At 38.0% G+C, this 19,762-nt stretch overlaps 1 protein-coding gene across 1 annotated transcript in view; it reads right to left on the bottom strand.

Annotated features, from left to right (window-relative positions):
* The window catches only part of NRG3 (neuregulin 3), a 1,058,867-nt gene that overhangs the window by 263,054 nt on the left and 776,051 nt on the right, over positions 1-19,762 (bottom strand). The window contains exon 3 of the mRNA XM_019497070.2: positions 16,555-16,628. Within this exon, the coding sequence (XP_019352615.2) occupies positions 16,555-16,628 (74 nt within the window). The remainder of the gene's footprint in view (positions 1-16,554; positions 16,629-19,762) is intronic.

Genomic DNA, 19,762 nt, shown 5'->3' with positions numbered 1-19,762 from the left:
TGGGCAAGTCACATAGGATGATTTACATGATGTAAATTTGTAACCCTCATTTGCATCACAGTAACTTGGTTCATATGCCCATACCATTTGTAAAATCAGTGACCTTTCAGACACCACTAACACTTAACATCTCAAGAAACTTGGACAAATCATGGAGGGAAAGCAAAATGGTAGCATTTATCAGTGACTGAATGGCTAATCTAGAAAGACAGAAGCTGATGTAACAAATGTGGATAACATTCTTAACCTAATTACCGGCATGGTTTTTACAACATCCCAAAAAAATTCTCCAAGTGCTACAAAACACTTCTAGAATAGGTACAGACATTTAAAAAGCCAGAGGCAGAATCAATCTAAGTTATGCGGTTTTCTGTAAGCAGCATAGTTTAGATCACTAGTAAACAGAACACACATTCGTCCGGGGGGGGGAGCAAATCTTATATTGGCTTCCACCATTTTAAAACCAATTTATGTATGCCAAACTTCTGTTCTTTTATGGGTATACACCGGTTTTGTGTGCCAAATTTCTGTTCCGAGTATAGACCAGTTTCTGATCACTTATAATGGTAAAAGTGTAATGTCAGTACTTGGCCTTAAAGACTGTTCTATTTACCTAATGTACTGATCTGCCTCTTTTTGGACATGCTGAAATCTGGACTACTTGTGACTACCCGTGCCATTGTGACTAAGGTTTTCACAACTGAGTGCCTTACGTAATACTACGCCTTCTATTCACAGCCATCTGTTGTGATCATTGTATAATAAACACTAGACATGTGCCTGTCATCAAAAGAAAAAGACTCTTAAATTAAGGTACAAAATCAGGCGCAGAGAAAGAGATGCCCTAACTAAAATCAAATTCAGCTTACTCTGGATTTGGAAGCAGTATATCTCTGCCATTATAAAATTCTGCCTATGCTAATTAGTTAATTATCCCTGCCAGAGCAGCACAGTAACACAGCTATGCTGGTTCTTGTATATCTGTACGTCACTGCATGATGTCAATTTAATAGCTCATTTGGAGACATCACAGATATTTCCAAATGATGATCTGTTATGTTGTATAGCAGTGATTCTCAACCTGATTAGATTCAAGATATCCCTTAAAAAATCCCAGCTTTTATCTTTCAGTAATTTTTTTTTACTATGGATAACTATTAATTCTGAAACAGAAAAATGAGAAAGACCACAAGGTCAGTTTGTCTTGTGAATCATATGTAGGAAGTGTTTGTATACCTATCAGCACTTCCTTCCTTTTTCATACCCTTTGTGATAATATATTTAGCAGAATTTGCAGATTTGTTGGAATCTGACAGGGTTGTATTCTGAGTGCTTCTGCTGTGGCCTCAAACTTGTGACCTTCAGGGTATCAACCATGCACACCAGTCCCCACATCACTAGCCCCCACCTATCAGTCCTAATATTGTGTAGCACCACAAAACACCCTGTGTGGTTTGTGGTACAGCACACTGGTTGTGAATTACCCCTGTATAGATATACCCACAGAGTACTAAAATTCTGTATATAGTTCCAGGTCCCTAATTTTGAAAACAACCAGAAAAGATATGTTAGATTCCACAACCTCTCCCACATCTGATGGATATATATATGGATATATATATGGATATATATCCATCAGATATATATATATATATATATATATATATACACACTTTTATAGAGATTTATCTAAAGGCCAAAAGTTTCAGTGTTTCTTAATTTCTCCTTTTGTCCAAGCGTGGACTGTCATGTGCATAACATTGTTTTGAAAAGGAAAGCTGGAAAAGCCCACTGGCCAACTTCCAGTGTCTTATTTTTCCCTGCACTTCTAGTGACATACAATCTTCATAAGCTAAATTGCAGCAAAACATTCATGTTATAAAGAATGGGTAGAAAGACATACTTCCTTTTTTCACTTTTCTAAGGCTCCCTTCAAATGAAAAGAGAAAATAGAACAATTCTTTATATTCTTCAGTCTTCTGGGATACAGGTTAGGATAGTAGAAAGGAAAAAAGAACAACCAATAATAGTTTCAAAGTTTTAAATGACTTTGAGCCAAATTTTGACATGCTATAGATCTCTATAACTACCCTTGTTTTAGTCTGGATTGTGTTCTTTACCCCATCCCCTTGAGGTCCTATAGTAACATAATGTAATGCACTTATGTGACATAGGATTTGATTCAGTTCCATATACTGGGTATTATTTATGGCAGGGGTGTCAAAGATCCAGTTCACAGGCCAGATCCAGTCTGCAGAGCTCCATCTGGCTTACAGTGCTGCTCGGGTTTTTGATCAGCCCCACACACTGCATATGGCACCTGTGTCAGACTAGTCCTGCATACTGGATCTGGGTCTGGTCTAGATTGTGCCTACATATTGGCCCTGTGCATGAGATCTAGCACACAGTCCATGTACAAAGCGCCCTGGACTGCTCCCACACACAGCACACAGTGCAAGCCCCAAGCCAGTCCTACATGCCACATGTGGTGTGTGCCCCAAACCAACCCCAAACCAACCCTGTGCCCCTCTTTCTGTGGGGTCAGATGAGTTTTAAATCTCTAATTTATGGAGCTGATCACAGCATATGTTATTTAGAAAAAGAAAAGAACAAAGGCATTGAAAAAGGAAACACTACAGAGAAGCCTTATCTGCTTTAAAACCCCCCATTATTTTCTATATTGACTTATTTGGATAATTTGTTAATCAATTTAGATTTTTCCTTCTGGGGGTGCAAAACTGTACATACTACTATAAAAGGTCCCCACAGACTTTCCATTTATATTCAACAGGGAACTCCTTTCTCAGTCAGCAGGAATGTAGTTCTGCTGGTTCAGCCTTTCAGTGCAAATAGATTGTGTGTGGGAGGAAGGGTACTATACACTCTACTCCCTATGCATGGCCAAGAGGATAGGCCAGCTGTGGGAAGGAGGAAATGTAATCTGCACTTGAAAAAGGGTCATTCTAGGCAAATGGTTCTCAACATTTTTAAACTCAATACACCCCTTGCTAGAATCAGAGCACCTGTCAGAAAAAGCCAGCTCTTACTTTTCACTCATTTTTTGACTACAGAAAAATACTAGAGAAATCATTCTGCTGCAAAGAACTAAGAAAGACCATGTACAGAATCAGAATGTTTTAAACACTATGGCTTTGAAATTTTGGGGTCTATCCTGTGAATCTTCTTTGCCCACCTAACAGAACTACATTGCATGGCACCCTATGACATCCTTGAAAGGATCTCAAGGCGTGCCTCCCCTCCCTCCCCGCCCAGGTCTTGCGGGGCTCTGGTTGAGAATCATTGTTCTAGCTGTTGCAGTCTTTCCATACTAGAAGTTCTAAGAGGCATTCTGCTCTGCCCTCTTGTGTTTACTTTGCATTGATTCACCAAGTGATATGCTAAAATGTAACACCTTGCTTAAATCTTGGAAGAACTGTTTATAAAAATGCAACATGCTTTATTCAATCAATTCTTTCATTCAATGTCATGAATACACCACACAGCAGCACTGTATGAAGTATCTGCTACAAATATATAACTTACCATATTTTTCCTTTCAAGTGAAAGGCTTAATTTATTTTTACATGGCTTTTAGTGTAAATATAAAGAACTCTAATACTTTGGTGGAGTTCAAGGTTTTGGGGTTTTTTTACACTAAAACTCAAAATAGACAGTAAATATAAATCACCGTGATTCAAAACCGAAATAAATATTGAGGAACAAATATGAAGGAACAAACCCTATACCAAACAACAAAAAGTCCTGAAGCCATTCATACTATCTTTGAGAATCATATCATCCATGGTGGGGAACCTGATTATGAAAATATGAGAAAATGCCTCTTATTCCATGGAAAAGTAACAAGCACAATTTACTCTTAATCAGGTTTGGAATTTGTTCTTTCATTTGCTTTCTCACTGACTTCACAAGTCGGGACAGAAGCCCTGCAGCTTGTTACTAATTTAAAAGGCATTCTCCTTCCCATGGTCTCCCATCTAATCCACTGAAGAACATTAACTAGGTAGAGATCAAAAACATAGTGAGGTCATTCAGTACCTGGGGCAGTAGGAGGCAGGGTATGCCAATCACTGTAGCTGGCAGGGATGGGAGGGAGGGAGCTCTCTGCACACTGAAGGCAGCTGCTGTTACTACCACTGGCACTGCTGCAGCAGCATCGGGTCCCATAGCAGCAACCCCATGGCACAGGCTTCCTGAGAGTAACACTTGGTGACTCGTTAACATCCCCTCCACTCCAGATATGCCATTGGATACAGGGATGTACTTGCTATGGCAAAAATTCGATCTTATAAGCACACTTCTTCAGGAGCAAAGTTGCAGTTCTGTAGAATAAACTCCAATCAATTCCTTTTCTTTTAAAGACTCAATATTTCTGTAATGTTTTTCTTCTGGATCTCCTCCCTTTCCACCTCCATCTTTTTCTCCAAAATATCCTCTCATCCATCACTTTCAAGTCTCAGTGAGAAACTGACTGCCTCGAGTTGAATAGTACACTTCAGTGCAATTAATCCTTTCTTGCCTATTGGCAATTTCAGTAATTTTTCCAAAGTTACACCCTGCCTTGCTTGACTTCTCATTTTCTCATCTGATTTCTTTCTTTTTTTAATATACTTTTTGCCCATGGGGCTTTCCAATGATTTAGGAAGCTTGACTATTTACCTCAGAGACACCCTAAACATTGGATACCTGTACACGTGCTGGGAGGCTACTCTGATGCATGGTAATTACAGCATGTCAGAGAAAACTTGATTAATTTAGTCTGCTGGGGCACGGTAATTACTGTACTCCAGCCAGCCTCCATGTCTCGTGTATTAGTGTTCCCATGCTTCAAAGTGGTGGTGGGGGCACTTTAACTAAAGCTCATTGAACGGGCTTTAGTTCAAGCATCTCCACTGCTATTTTGAAGTGCAGGGTTGCTAATATACGAGATGCTGTGGTGCTTTAAGTACAGCATCTCTCAGAGCCACTCTAATTAAAGTGCACCCCCACAACCTCCAGAGCAAGTATAAAAGTGCCATTATGGTTAACTGAAGTCTATCAGACCTACTTGCCCCATATTTATCACATCACCTTGTCTTGTTATTTTCAAGGTCTCCACTTGATTAGTTTAGTACACTGCATCTATTTACAAACCTAGTAGGCTCTGGAATATTACTGTTTAATCAAACATTTTATATTTACACCATTTCACCCCAGTGATCCTTCAGGTTTATAATCTGATGGATGATGGGCCACCAACTGACATTCTTAATAAAAACATTGCTTTGGTCAGAGAAATAATTGTGATTTTGCAGGTGTTTTATCAGTTCATTTTTTACACTGTATGGTTTTGATTCTACAAACAGTAACTTTTCCACAATGGAATTATTTGCCTCCTCTTTTAGATCAAGCCATGCCACATAATTCAGCTACAGACATAGATCTCAGATGGCCTATAGTTTATTTCAAGGTTTCGGTGAACTGTAGAATTCAGACAGACCTCTCGCTTCATGTATTCCTAACATTTTTGTTGCACTCTCTCCCTACTGCAATCTTGCTTCCCACATTTGCTTCATACACTTCTTATATGGTCCTTCACATTCCTCTCACAGCCTCGATTCTAACCCTACATTGCTCTGCTCATCTCTCTTTTGTTTTCCCTTTACCTTTATTTCCTTCACTGTGTCCCTGTTATACTTTCAGCTTCCTTCCCAGTTTTTACTCAAAGTACATAGAAGGTAACTCATTTTCAGTCTCTTATGAGACAATGGGAAATGGAGGACAACCTTGCTGTTCTTTCTGAATGGTGTATGAGAAATGACAACCTATGGCTTTAATCTCATGATGAATAGAAAGAAAGGGTGGACATGTTGTATAAAACAAAATGCTCATGTCATGAGTAGATATATAATTTTGAAAAGGGGAGTACAGATGGTAAGGTGGATCATAACCATATTTTTCTCCAGTTAAAAATAAGTTAGAAAATGCTAAAGGCTTAGGGCTGTATTATTTAGTTTCAGATTAAAGCAAAAACAAATATAACTTCATTGGAATGAGTTAAAAACAGTCTGTAGGGCTGTGAAAAAGGAGCTTCATTACCAGGAGCAACTAACAGACAGAAGAATTGCAGAACAAAGGATAACTTGATGACTCCCTCAGCACTGCCTGACTAGAAATCCAGCTGTCACTACCACTGCCACTGCCACTGCCAGGCAGTTGGTTTTCAATTTTGGGTGGACCACAAATAAAAGAGGGGTGCAAGTGCACTAGTACAACCCCACCTGGATCTGCCTCAACTCATGAAATGAAAGTCAGAGCAAGAAAAAAAGAGGCAAATTTAATTTTAAAAAGTCCACCTTGTAGAGTTTATAGTTCTATCTCTAGTGATTTGGTCTAATATCAAAGTCTGGGCATTTAGCCTTGTATGAGTATATTAGATCATCACCTTTATACTAATGTGATTATTCCAGAAAAAAGGTCAGTATAATCTCACTAGTTCAGGAAACAGAAGTGATAGTGGTGACAGTGGCACAGATATTTGTGTGATTGCTAAATGATCACTCTAAATTAGCTGATTTTACTTGAAAGCCTCGATCACTCACATTATTGGCACAACTTTCCTGTGAGTAGCTAGTTAACTTTTAATCCTGCAATTTGATTGTGTAGTACAATTTATTATTTTTTTAATTATAATTTTCAACTGTTTTTTCATATCGGTAAATTAGTCAAGTTGGGAATACCAGTGAATGAGACAGAAGTGTTCGCGTTGTCTCTACTGCAGCTAGTAGTTGGATTTAGCTGTGTTATGAAGTACGTAGGCTTTCTTTCAATTTGGGACCATCAGTCAATGAATGGTCAGTACATTGACACACCCACTTTTCCTGAGGCTGAGATCTTTAGCAATCTTAGACTCAGTGCATGGCAAAAAACAGTCAAATACAGGCATCTACCACAGTTTTAACCTCTATTTGGAATAGACCTTCACTTTCTGTGGACCAAGCTTCTGAATATGTATGAGTTCAGTTGTCCTCCTCCTCAGTTTTCTTCAAGCCTACCACCAATTAATTATCTGATAAGCCTATCAAAGGACTGAGAATTTAGAACACAATATGATAAATAAAATTATTCCCTCCATGTTCTGGAATTTTATTTATAGATTTATCTTTATACATAGTTTCCCTAGTGAAGCAGTCTGTTATATAACGAAGAATTATATCATACTGCAGAAGAATCAAGATTCAGTTAGTGAATGGCAGCTTGACCTTAAATGTTAGTATTGAAAATGTAACGTAAATGAAAACTGCTAAAAATGATACTAAAATGGCAAAAATCTTCACTATTTCTGTTCTATTTTGAAATAAGTTGTATGATGTATTCAGAATTTGTAATAATGAAATGAATACTTTTCAGTCCAACAATAAACAGACAAGGTATTAGGCAAAAAAACAATGGAAGCAAGAAACCTAATTTGTTTTAGAATGGAACAAATTATTAAAGGAATTCCATTATACAGTTTCCTGTGATAAAATAAGACTGGTCCTAATGACCCAGGTGGCCACTTCCAATCATATGTTCCTAAATACGTTTAAATTTGCTGAACTAAATAGCCTGCATGAAAGAGTTAGCTGAAGCATTCTCTGAACCATCAGTGTTGGTATGTAACAAATTTTGGACTACAGAGGAAGTTCTACCGGACTGGAAAAAAAACAAACACAGTGCCAATATTTAAACACAATAAACAGGGTAGCTAATAGCCAGTTAGTTTTGACACGCATCCCAGTCAAAATCATGGAAAGTTCAATGCAATCAGGGGGGAAAAAAGATAGTAGCATAATTAAAATTAATAAATATGATTTTATACAAAATAAAGCCCATAGTTTTGTTTTATTATTATTATTATTATACAAATTTGATTGGTAAATGCATTGACTTAAGGTATTTACACTTAGACCTTCAGAATAGCTGCCTTGGCTGCCTAATTCTCATTGTCTAAAGTAACTTTCAATGAAACTGAGGATCCTAAATCAGTTAGGCATTGTAATGCAGAATGGGCTAATATCAAACTTAAAAAATCTGGGAGTCAGACTTTGTAATGCACTTAATTTTGAAGCACATGACAGTCTGACTAAAAATCAGCACTATCAAATCAATAAAGCATATGTATAATGGTTTTTAAACTGGCTGACTGGCAGATTTCTAAAAAGTCATTGTAAACAGCAAAGAAGTCACCCAAGAGAGAGCTTCTATTAGGATCCCAAAGGGATTTCTATTTGGCTCAATTGTTTTCAGTACTTTTATCAATTACCTTTAACAGCATATAAATTAATTGCTGATAAAATTTGCAGATGACATAAATCTGGTGTAGAAGTAGGTTTTCATAAGGATTGGTTAGGTTGACAGAGTAAGCTGGACTGCTTGGTTAGACAGGCATCATTCAAAGAACAAAGATATTAATACAGACAAACACAATGTCATGAATCTAGGAATGAAGGCTGTGTGTAGATGAAATGGGGGCCCTAAATTGAAGCAGTGAAACACCAAACTTACCTGCCTCTCCAGCAGTGGGGAGGGGAGGGCAATCTGCTGGCGGGCGGAGCAGTCCCTGGGCTATAGATGGACTGGTGCTTTCCTCCGCAGCAGTAGTGGTTCTCCCTTTCCCCACCCCCCACGATGGCACCTTCCTGCAGGGACCCAGCTCAGGTGGTCCTGAGAGGCACCACAGCCATGGAGGGAAGCACTGGGGCCCTGTGCAGCTCAGGCAGGCAGGCAAGCTCCAGGGAAAAAAAAAAAGATCTTGGGTGAAGCCTGCCTTCCTGAGCTGCTGCCAGGCTGCCTGCATGAGCTTCCTCCAGAGCCCCTGAGCTGCACGGAGCCCGGTGCTTCATTCCGCGGCTATAGGGCAGCAAACTAAAACTTCTCAGAGGGGTTTGAGTTTGCTGCGCCCCAATACATTTATCCCAGAGTGCCAGAATCCCAGGGTGCTTTTCACATTACATTGCTGAATTTGCTATAGCAGCTGGAATTACTGTGCAATATGCTGCCAATGTGTGTAAACACCGACACCATTAAAACGGTGCAAAAACATTTAACCCACTTTAAAGTGTCATGCACACACGCCCCTAATTTTATCTACACGTGGCCAAAGAATGCAGGTTGCTGTTTATGAGATGGAATTGTGTGGAAAACAGCTGCTTTGAGAAGAACTTACAGACCAGGGTGAATGACCAACTTAATGTGAGAATGATGCATTATTTAAGAAAGTATTGAGCAGTCCTTAAATAAGAAAGGGAAATTACTGCAGTACTGTGTCCTGTCCTAGTGTCCAAACTTTAAGAAGAGTGTTGACAAACTGGACAGAAGCTACAAAAATGAATTATGATGATTGGAGGTCCTGTTTACCAAGCAAGACTATTCTGTTGAACTGAACTGAACAGAACTGAACTGATCCAAGAGAGGCTGTAAAAACTCAGGTTTTCCCTGGATGAATGTTATATATAATTCTCTTTGTTTAGTTAGTTTTGTTTTTCTACCAGCCTGAATGCATTGAGTTAAATGAAAGGAGGCTTCAAAGAGGTTGCTAAAGAACCATGCAGAAAAGGTAAAACAGTGGCATAGACAGATAAGTCAGGTTTGGCTACTTCAAAAGAGCTAAGATAACAATGGCTGGATACAGCCGGGGTTAGAATGGCTTAGACTTCCAAAGGCTAAGCTCAGGCATAAAATAAGTCAAAAATCTCAAAGAACCTAGGAAAAGAAAGGGACTTATGTGGCAGAGACAAAGGCCATGTACAGACATTCCATTTCCACTGCTCTCCCAGTAGAAACCACAAGTGTACAGATATTCAAGGTTTTTCTCCTAGAACAAAAATGGCCACAATAAGAGAAAAATAGCCCAGGAACAACCAGGGTTAAATTGCTTCTCCGATAACAAATTTCTGTGCATGTACCATCTAAGACAATCTGCAGCACAGTTCTCCAGAATCCCAGAGTGCTTTTCTCCTAGCTGCTCCCCTCTCTAGATCTAGGAAGATCTCACTTGGTTTGGACTCTGTTCCAGCTGAGCAGGGAGCAGAACAGTGTCCCCTTCACAATCCCCGCATTGTGCAGCAGGGAGACAGTCTGTGAGGCAGTCTGGGTCATCCACTCAAGGCTGCCTGGTGCACCACTGTCATCTGTTGCCAGGCAGACTGGGAGCCTGCAGAGTATACTGACATGTTGTCATAGGGGCCCGATGGCTGTACAGTGGCTTGGCATTCAAACATCTTGGGTACGTTTTTCTACCAGGATGATAAACCCAGGAGAATTCTCCCAGACCATTAGAGGGAGCATGTTGCAGGTAGTAAAAGCTATTTTTCTCAACTTTGAGAGCAGAAATGCATCAGACCTGCCTGAGTACAATTAAACAGTGAGATTAAATGCATGAGAGAATAAGAACACTTTCTTTGTTTTGCTTTATACTTAAATCATGTAGGCTTCATAACTTTGGGCAAAGTATGATTTTTTTTTAAGATACTGTTTTTGAGTCAATGCAATCATCTGCTGTTACAGGCTCCAAGAGACAAACCTTTGCGAGGTTAAAACCCATTGGGACCAGCTAAAGTAATTATGATGGTACCCAGAGGGCTGTAACCCCAGGACATGGTTGAAGAGTGGATAAATATTATATCTAATTCTCTTTCTTTACCTAGGAGAGTTAAAGGTCTAAGCCATGACATCCTGTGACAGGACCATATTCAGACTCCAAGAAGGGCTAGCAATTCAGCTAGCCTGTACACATTGACAAGGGCCTGAAGGTAATTTGATCACACTCTGTAACTATGTGGAGAGATTTCTGATAATAGAAGATTTAAATCTAGTAAACAAATGCATAAGACAATTTGATCATAAGATCTGACATTAAGAACAGATAGAAGATAAAGCTAAAAACAATTAAGACTAGAAATAAGATAAACACTTAACAGGAAGCATGCAGAATCATTGAACAGCTTGCATTGCGTATAATGAATTCTCCAGCTCTTGATTTTGGTAAATCAAAGTTGAGTGCATCTAAAAACAATGTGCTCTAACTTAACTAGAAGTTATAGGATTGAATCAGGATGCAGTGCTATTTGGGTCAGCACAGATAGTCATAATAGTTTTTCTAGCCGTAGAGCTATACTACTGCAAGAATTTGCATCTGAATAGTTTCATATGCTCATTTTATGAGACCCAAAGACATCTGACATTTTTTCTAATAATGTTAAAATATTTGTTTATTTTTTAAATAGCTCCTTAATATGGAAAAAGAGTTTCTCTCTTGATAGTCATCTAAAGCAGGTATTGGCAACTCTGGCCTGTGACTTGGATCCAACATACAGAGCCATTGGATACAACCTGCAGAGCCAGGGGGCCTCAACAATGCTACAGCTGAGCAGTGGGGACAATAAGCCATGATGACAGTTCCAGGTTCTAGCACCAGCCCACCTCAGACCCAAGCTGGGTGTTTCTGGCCCAGTGCTAGAAAACACAGCTGACTTCTGGTCTAGACAATGTGCAAAAAAATTGGCCCAGCTGAACTCAGTGATAAAATCCTGATGCCATATTATTATGGAGATTACAGTCTCAGAACCTGATACAACATTATATTCCGGCCATGAAAAAGAAATTGAGGCTGGAAATTAAAAATGAGATGCTAACCATCAGATAAATGAGGCTCTAGAGTAGCTTCCCATTGGCAGTTGATACATTCATGAATGTGACTATATGAAGTGGTTGTCTGTGATAGAAAGGTTCTTGAACAATGACTAAGGAGGTTCCTTCCAGTCTTGTGTTCCTATTTCTAGGACAAACATATTAATTTAGAACAGAATTGATGGCCTTTCTAAGATTAAGTAATTGCTTATTCCTTGATTAGCTCTGTTTACTTCTGCCTTCATTTCAGCTCTTGAGTTCAGTGGACTAAGCTCAAGCAGCAAGATACTATTTATTGTGAACAAGGGTACCAGTATTTGGCATTTACATTGTAACTGAGACTTAAGAATCTGCGTCAAATAAAAATAAGAAAAAACACAAAAACAAACCACTCACTTACTGTTTTATCCAAACAAGAAAAATACTTCTTAAAAACTAGACCCACTTGTAGTTAAAATTATATTTTTTTTACTTGTTCCTTCACAGAATTCTTGTTTTATTGTGATAATGTGTCAAACTTAAAATTCATACTGCACATTGTGAAACTTAAAATGTATTACACTGTTTGCCTAGTTAATTCTTTAAAAAAAGCATGCAAAGGACAAATGGAAAAGTAAATTCTAATGCTAAATTAGAATCAAGAAAAAGGAAGTCCACAGTTACTTGATTTACTGCCGTTACAAAACAAACCGATAAAGAAGTCTTAAAATAAGTTTTCCATAGTATAAAAAACTGACAGAAGAATAACTTTATTACCACAGCATTTACCTGCTGTTTATGGAATAGTAAACATAAATAAAAAAAAAATCTTCATATTTATTGTTTGAAACTATTAAAGTAATAGATAGCCCAGCCACTTCTTATCACCATGAATTATAAGAGATGATGCACATCTCCAAGCCCTGTAAATTCACCTGGGACAAACTAATGCACATAAACCTACTTTGTGTAGGCATATGGAGAATTGTGCTTATACTGTTGAAAACACCTTTACCAATTTCCTAAAAAACACTTGTGGTTTTATAACAGGAACAGTGGAGGCACTCATATTATGGAGGGGAGGATATTCAACTGGGATCCTCCAAGACAGTGTTCCACACATCCACTCCACCTTTCCTTCCATATGTAAGTCTTCTGCCTTCTTCCTTTATCCTTTTTCATTTCTTAATCCTAGAGTAGAGGAAAAGGAGGGGAAATTCATATCTGAGGCCAAGACCACAGAGATCTGACTTGCCGAGTATTGACGTTGGTGGAAGTGAATGATGGCTGAGTGGGACCGAATGATTGGTTGGTGGGAGTGAATGATTGGCACTGGGACTGAATGATTGGCTCTTACTTTGGCTACTTAGGTTCTCTGTTTTATTTTCACCTTTAACCTGTTGACTGGATCCCTGGTTACCCCAGAGACTAGGGAGGATCTGAAAGGAATTCCCTTCTATGTTGCAAAATACCAAACTCCTGTAGCCTCTCCCACAACCTTCCAGTTAGCATCTAGGCATTTGGCTTTTTGCACTGAATTACAATTGTCCCAACTTTGACTGGTTCCAATGCAACTTGGGGGCTGGAAAAGTTTTAATGCAGAGTCATGTAACCCAATGGGCTGCTTGTGTATTAATTTGGAGTACAGCAATGTACAGAATCCACATGGTGGGATACAAGTGGCAGGGCTTTATCAGCAATCAACTATTCTATCTTAACTGCTCATGTGCACATACTTGTCCCAAGGTAAGGAGAAGCTGAACCGCAATAGCTTTCCCTCACAGAAGAAAAAAGACTCATGGTTTATCTTTCACTTAATACTCTTACTGCTGGGGAAGATACTACAACATAAGCCATTATTATGGAGGTGAAAAACCATAAATCCTCTCCCTACTCTGCCCCTCACTTAAGCTGCAAGAAAGGATTTATACATATATATATAATAGAATTAAGGTAAAATCTAGGATGAAAGGCAGTAAAAGTACATTTGGCATACTTGTTTTAAAAGAGTCATCACAAAAAAGTCAAATCTCCTAAAAATAAAAATAGTTCTTGAGAGATTAAGACATTGTGTTGCCATTTATTGGTAGCCAGACATTTAAGGTCCAAATTTTGCTTCCATCTATTACAATTGTTGTCAGTGTTATTATTATTATTTACTAGTAGTAGTGTCTCACAAGTTGATGGAAACAAGTATGGGCAGCAGCAGCAACAACAGCTTAGTGACACATAGAGTTAACATGATTTTCTGAAATGCAGATCTGAAAAAAAATAAAATAAAAATAGGATTTGATATTATCCTGAGAAAACATACAAAAGGTCTCCAGCTCTCTTCCTCAGAGGCTTTATATAAAATACTTATTGTAGGTGAGGACTTAATCAATAAAGATGTGATTACTTCCTTTTATGTTTAATGCTTCCAACCCAGATAAATCAATTGGGACAGGGTCAATGTCAGTGAAGACAGAAAAAATATGCATATTAGGAGCCAACCTATTTTCTAACTTGACTCTTACAGTTCTGAAAATTATTTCCTACACCATGACCTTAGAACACACTTTACACTAATTCTCTTTCCACCACAAAAATATTTGTACACAAACAGAAAATCAGACAGCTAAGATTTAATGAAAATTATGGACTGAACCAGAGTCTCAAAGAATTACGATAACAAAGTTTTCAAGGCATAATGTCACATATTTACCACTCTGTTGGACTGTACAAATAATTATTATTGCTACTAATGAGCAATAATTAATATATTGTTTGTTATTCCTACCTTTAAGAAAGGTAAAATGAAGTAAAACTACAAATCTTAGTTTATAAGCAATACATTGTGTGTCATCAATGCATACCTGTGAACATGAAGTTAAGACAACTTGTATTAAAAGTGCACCTGCATGTATAAAAACACCAATACAATGAATTTATTCTTTTGAATGTAGAAAAGTATTCAAGGCGGGTTACATTTCTTGATAGGCTGGGAAAAAAATCTTTGACTTTTGTCCATTTGCCTTTATTTTCCTGTTTTCTTGAGGAGGATTTTTGTACCGTTTATTGACACCAGTAGAACTTCGATAATTTATATCAATGGATGGATTTCACCCTTTGTTTTTTAAGTCAACATAGTAACATATTTCTAAACACAACCAGTACAATAGCAACAGTAGTGCCAACACTGCACTGGCACAGGATGCCATCGCTAGCGGGGTGGTGGGAAGAGTGCCAAATCAAAGGGAAGTAATTACATGGTAGCACATAGAGGGGCTACTCTGCACATGATCTGCATCAGGTGCCAAAATACGTGGCTACAGCTCTGAACACAACACATAATGAAGCAAATTTAATTATCCTTTATGTTCAAGGAGTTTGATAAGAAGATTTAAGCAGAGATTTAACACACTGGATAAGGTTTGCTGGTTGCATAATTACTTGGAAACAGCGCAAATATAACAACAACCAAAGCAACGTTATTTCCCAAGTTAATGGAAATGAGTATGAGCAATAAACACTCACAGAAGAAATCTGCTCAAACAACAGAGGACATACTGAGCATGTTCAAAATATTCTAGGAGTTCTGGCCTAAATTGATTCACTCCACCTTAATGGGAGTCTTTCCATTGATTTTATTGGGCACTGGCTCAGGCCCAAGCTGTATTTCACTGAAATTTCTTACCTGTGCCCAGGAGATAACAAACTAGAGAACTCGATCAGAACCAAGTCAACACATAACCTCTATCTTGCTTTTAAGATCTAGGAAACCCGTTTCTATTAGAGCTGGCAGTCTCAACAAACATACCCATATTTTAGTGGATTAAACCCAATCTATTTACTGTAGACTATATCACTACAGATAAAGGTCAGACAAAAAGAAAAGCTAAGCCAGACATAAAGCAATCTATACAGAGAGCCATAAGACATAAAATTCTTCAAAAGTCACAGGTATCTCTGGGAGCAGTCATATGAATAGCTTTTCAACACTCCACAAGATAACATAGTAAATATAACCAGTCACCAAAAAAAAAAAGAGAAAGAGAGAGAGAGAGAGAGAGAGCACGAAACAAACATTATTCCCTAAAAAACAATGAAAAAAAAATCTCTAGAAATGTGTTACTGTTTCCAGGTAAAAGAAAGCAATAAGGGGCAGGACATGACCCTTTGCTTTATGCCTTATTGGTCAGCCTCTAACTCTACCTCTAACCCTACCCCCACCCACCCCCATATTAACAATTTACTGTTGTTTAATCAATGAGATCCCTTTTAGGAATTCCTTTGCAATACCAACTGAATGGAAAGAGTGAACAAAATGAAAAAATAGCATGTGCCCATATGGTGCTTTTATACAAAACAGGAGGTGTAATATATAGTCACATTCTGCCTACTTTGCTCATTGGAAGTAGATTCTGATTCCATAAGCAAGAAATAAGGTACAACTTTATGTGAACAAGAGGAAAAATGCAAGGCTCGTTCAATTAGAAGAAATAAAAAAGTCTATATTTTGCTAAAAGTTTAATTTAATTAAACTTTAATAAATATTTTTTGAAAGGGACCACTTCAGAATTGATGCTTTTTTCATCCTATTAAATCACGTAAGTTCATTAGTGGTACAAGCCAAAAAGCTAAAAATGTATGGGATGGATCCCTGATTGTTACGGGTCAGCCGCACTGAGGTAAATGGAGCTATAGGGTCCCTTTAAAAAAACAAAAACAAAACAAAACAGTTATTGGGACAAATGCTTATGTTCCAACAAAAATGACTTGACCAGCAAGATTTATAAAAGGGATACCATTCTTTAGAAATGATTGAAATGAGCTTCAATAAAATCTGTGACAATAGCAAAGGGTCATCTCTCATAAAAGAGCTGCCTCCAGGACATGATAAAGACAGAAGAAAAATATTTGACATACTTGGATCTGACAAGATTGAGTCGGTTTTCGGCAAAAATTGGTCACAGCGGACTCCTTGGTAGCCTTCTTTGCATCTGAGAAAAAGGGGATAAATGACAAACATACGCATGCGGTAGTAGAAGGTTAATTTCAAGACATTAAATCAAATGGAAATGTTGTCATCAAAGCATCATACACTTGCACATATGTAATTACTGGAGCAACTATAGAATCCAAATCTTGTTGTAAATTAAATGGGTGATATAAATGGTCTGAATTAAAAAAGAAAAGGTTTTCCTGTTAATTTTAAGGACAAAATAAACAGATTTAAAGAGTAAATCTTTTTTTAAAAGAAGAAAAAAAACCCAACATCCACTAAAGATAGTGGTTTTATGCAATTAAATAAATTACCACTCATTTTTTTTCCAGGTTTATAGAGGCTTCTGTACTTTACTAGACTTTAAAACTACAACTTCTCATTCTTTGTCTTAACAAACCATGAATATTTACCTTTCCATTAAATTTAAGTTTCTTTCTGTCATGCCAAGAGGATAGCATGCCTTAAACAATCCTTTTATCTCAACGTTATGTCAGCACACAAAGCAACATGCCTATTGTTCTAGTACACTCTAAGTAAGTTTAAGCCCACTCTGTAGGTTTATATCTATTGCACCTTGTTAATTTCTCAATACATTTAGCCTGGTTACACATGGAAATTAATTATTGTGTCTTAAAAAGGTCCAACCAGCTATACAGTTATTGCTTAAAACACATGTAATAACTTTATAGCTGGTTTCTACCCATTTTAATTTGTACTTGTAGGCAGTCCTAAGGCTTGAAGACTCCAGCTGCTGTAATCTCCCAGTTTCTGGGGTGTACAACGCGCTCCTAGGGCTAAGAGAATGCAACCACTGCGGTCTCCCAGCCACAGGAATTTGAAGGCACTCCAGGCAGTGCCTGGGAGATTACAACTGCTGCAATCTTCAAGTCATTACAGTTTCCCAGCTCTGAGGCACTCCGTGCACTCCCACGGCTATCAGGTCTGGAGATTCTCGGTCCCAGCCATATATGGTCCACACTGCTAAAAGCCCCATCAGCAAAGGGAGCTCCCAGCCATGGGCGCCTGTTAATTGCTAATGCAGGGAAAGCCCAGAATTGAGCTTCCCCTATACTGACAATAAGGTGTGATTTAATTTAATAATAGATCTGACAATCACACTTCCTGCCATGCATAAGTGGTATGACAGGAGGTGTGACTGTATGGATCATGCATTAGATCTCATCATGCCTTTACCTGCACATGTAGACGGGACCTTAGGGTCAGATTATCTACAATCACATTAAATAGTACCTTAAACCCATAATAATCTAACTGGGACTATTCCTGGAATAGGATAGACTTTATTATAAATATCAGATTCTGACCCTTATTTATTTATTTACTAAATTGGTCATTGGAAGAAAAGTGAAAAAGTGGTAGGGATTTTAATTATAAATGAGAGTCTGAGGGCCTCTGTATCACCAAAGCACTTGGATACCATCTAAATAACATAATCAACTCAATACTGGCACCTTAGTTAAGAATGACAACTGCATCTTGCCTCACACGACAGTGTCTAAAACAGAATGAATGCTAGCTACTTTCTATGTGACTCCTTTACGCGTTGGCTGTTGAAATGGGAAATGGCATATAACACATTTGGAAATTAATAAATGTATGCTTCACTGAAAAAACATCTTTATTCTTGGATTGCAAAACACAGAGTATGCAAGACAGCATTTGTACAGTGAACTTCATATCAGACCCAAACACAATACAAATGTTTGATTCATTAAGAAACTAAAAAATAAAAATATGTTTTTATTCCTAAGCCATTCTCTGTTGATGAGATTGACCCTGAAAGATAATGCATCTCTCATCAGGATCTCTTACGGACCATAGCTGACCTTGACTATAAAAATTTGAGTTATGAAGAACATGATATAGAGCACAATTTAGACCAAGACAAATCAAGTTTTCTGCTGTGATTGGGGTTTTGGGGTTTGGTATATCAAATATGATGCTAAATATGATGTGTTCTGCTCTTTACCTCAAAGTTATGGTTAACATTGGATCAACTACCAGGATTCTTAATGGCAGTGTGCAAAGATGGTAACATTTTGTTATGCTGAGTTCTATTACAATATTAGATGATGCCCATTATTCACACACCCAGAAGAAAGTAGCCCCAGAGTATATTTTTTGCTCCTAATCATGAAGCAAAATATGAATCTAGTAAGATGGCAGAAGACTACCACCTTTACAAGCATTAGTCTCTCAAGGAGACTTCATATTTTACATTACCAATTACCAAATTACTTCAAGGACTACTTTTATGTTTCATTTTGGATCAGTGGCTGTATTAACTTATTGATAATCTTTTTTTCTGTCAAACTTATTGTCATTTCATAAGAATAAATATATCATCATACTGTATAGCATAAAACTCAGTTTGTTATACTGAAAATCCTTTCAATGAAAGTTACAAAATTAGACTTAACATAGCCAGATTTCTATAAATGTTCATTTTGTTAGCTGGGGTGAATCTCTCCCCCTGTAGTAAGGGAGAGAGGTGGGGCAGGGCAGAAAGATACCGAGTGGGAGGAGCTACTGCAATTTTAAACATGCACCCCCCTGGAGCAGTTTTTGCATAAGGGAGTGTTACAAGGCATATATTGCTTCTATCTCTTTCAGTCTCAACGCATGACCCCGTTCCCCATGCAGTGAACATACATCTGAATATCTGCCACCACCAAACAGGAAGTTCAAGAGAGGATAGGGAGGAGAGTACTACTGCTGGCACTTCAGGGGCAAGCAGTCACCTTGGACTTCCTATTACAGCCCGGGCTCTTTTTTAGCTTATGATGCTAGGGGCTAGTTTAATCAATGTTTTGTTTGGGTTCAGGTAGGAATTTTTTTCTCTTATGGAAAATGAACAAATTGCTGTGTGCATTTTTCTTCTCCCATCTGGCATCCACTTGGTCTGGTTTGTAGGTTTAGTGTGCACAAGTCTGGCAGGTGCCAAAACGAGTCTGATGTGAGGTCCATGGGGTGCTTGGGTAAGATATTTAAGTTTCTATGAGAAGGAGTACATCTCGTACAAGATATTTTTCCCACTCATGTTTCTCCTATTTCCTACATACATGAGAAGTAAAATGAGACTCCAATTTCTAGCCATAATCCCTGGGA

This window comes from Alligator mississippiensis, chromosome 6 (genome assembly GCF_030867095.1).
Source record: "Alligator mississippiensis isolate rAllMis1 chromosome 6, rAllMis1, whole genome shotgun sequence".
Taxonomy (NCBI): domain Eukaryota; kingdom Metazoa; phylum Chordata; order Crocodylia; family Alligatoridae; genus Alligator; species Alligator mississippiensis.
This window is presented reverse-complemented; position numbering and strand designations above follow the sequence as displayed.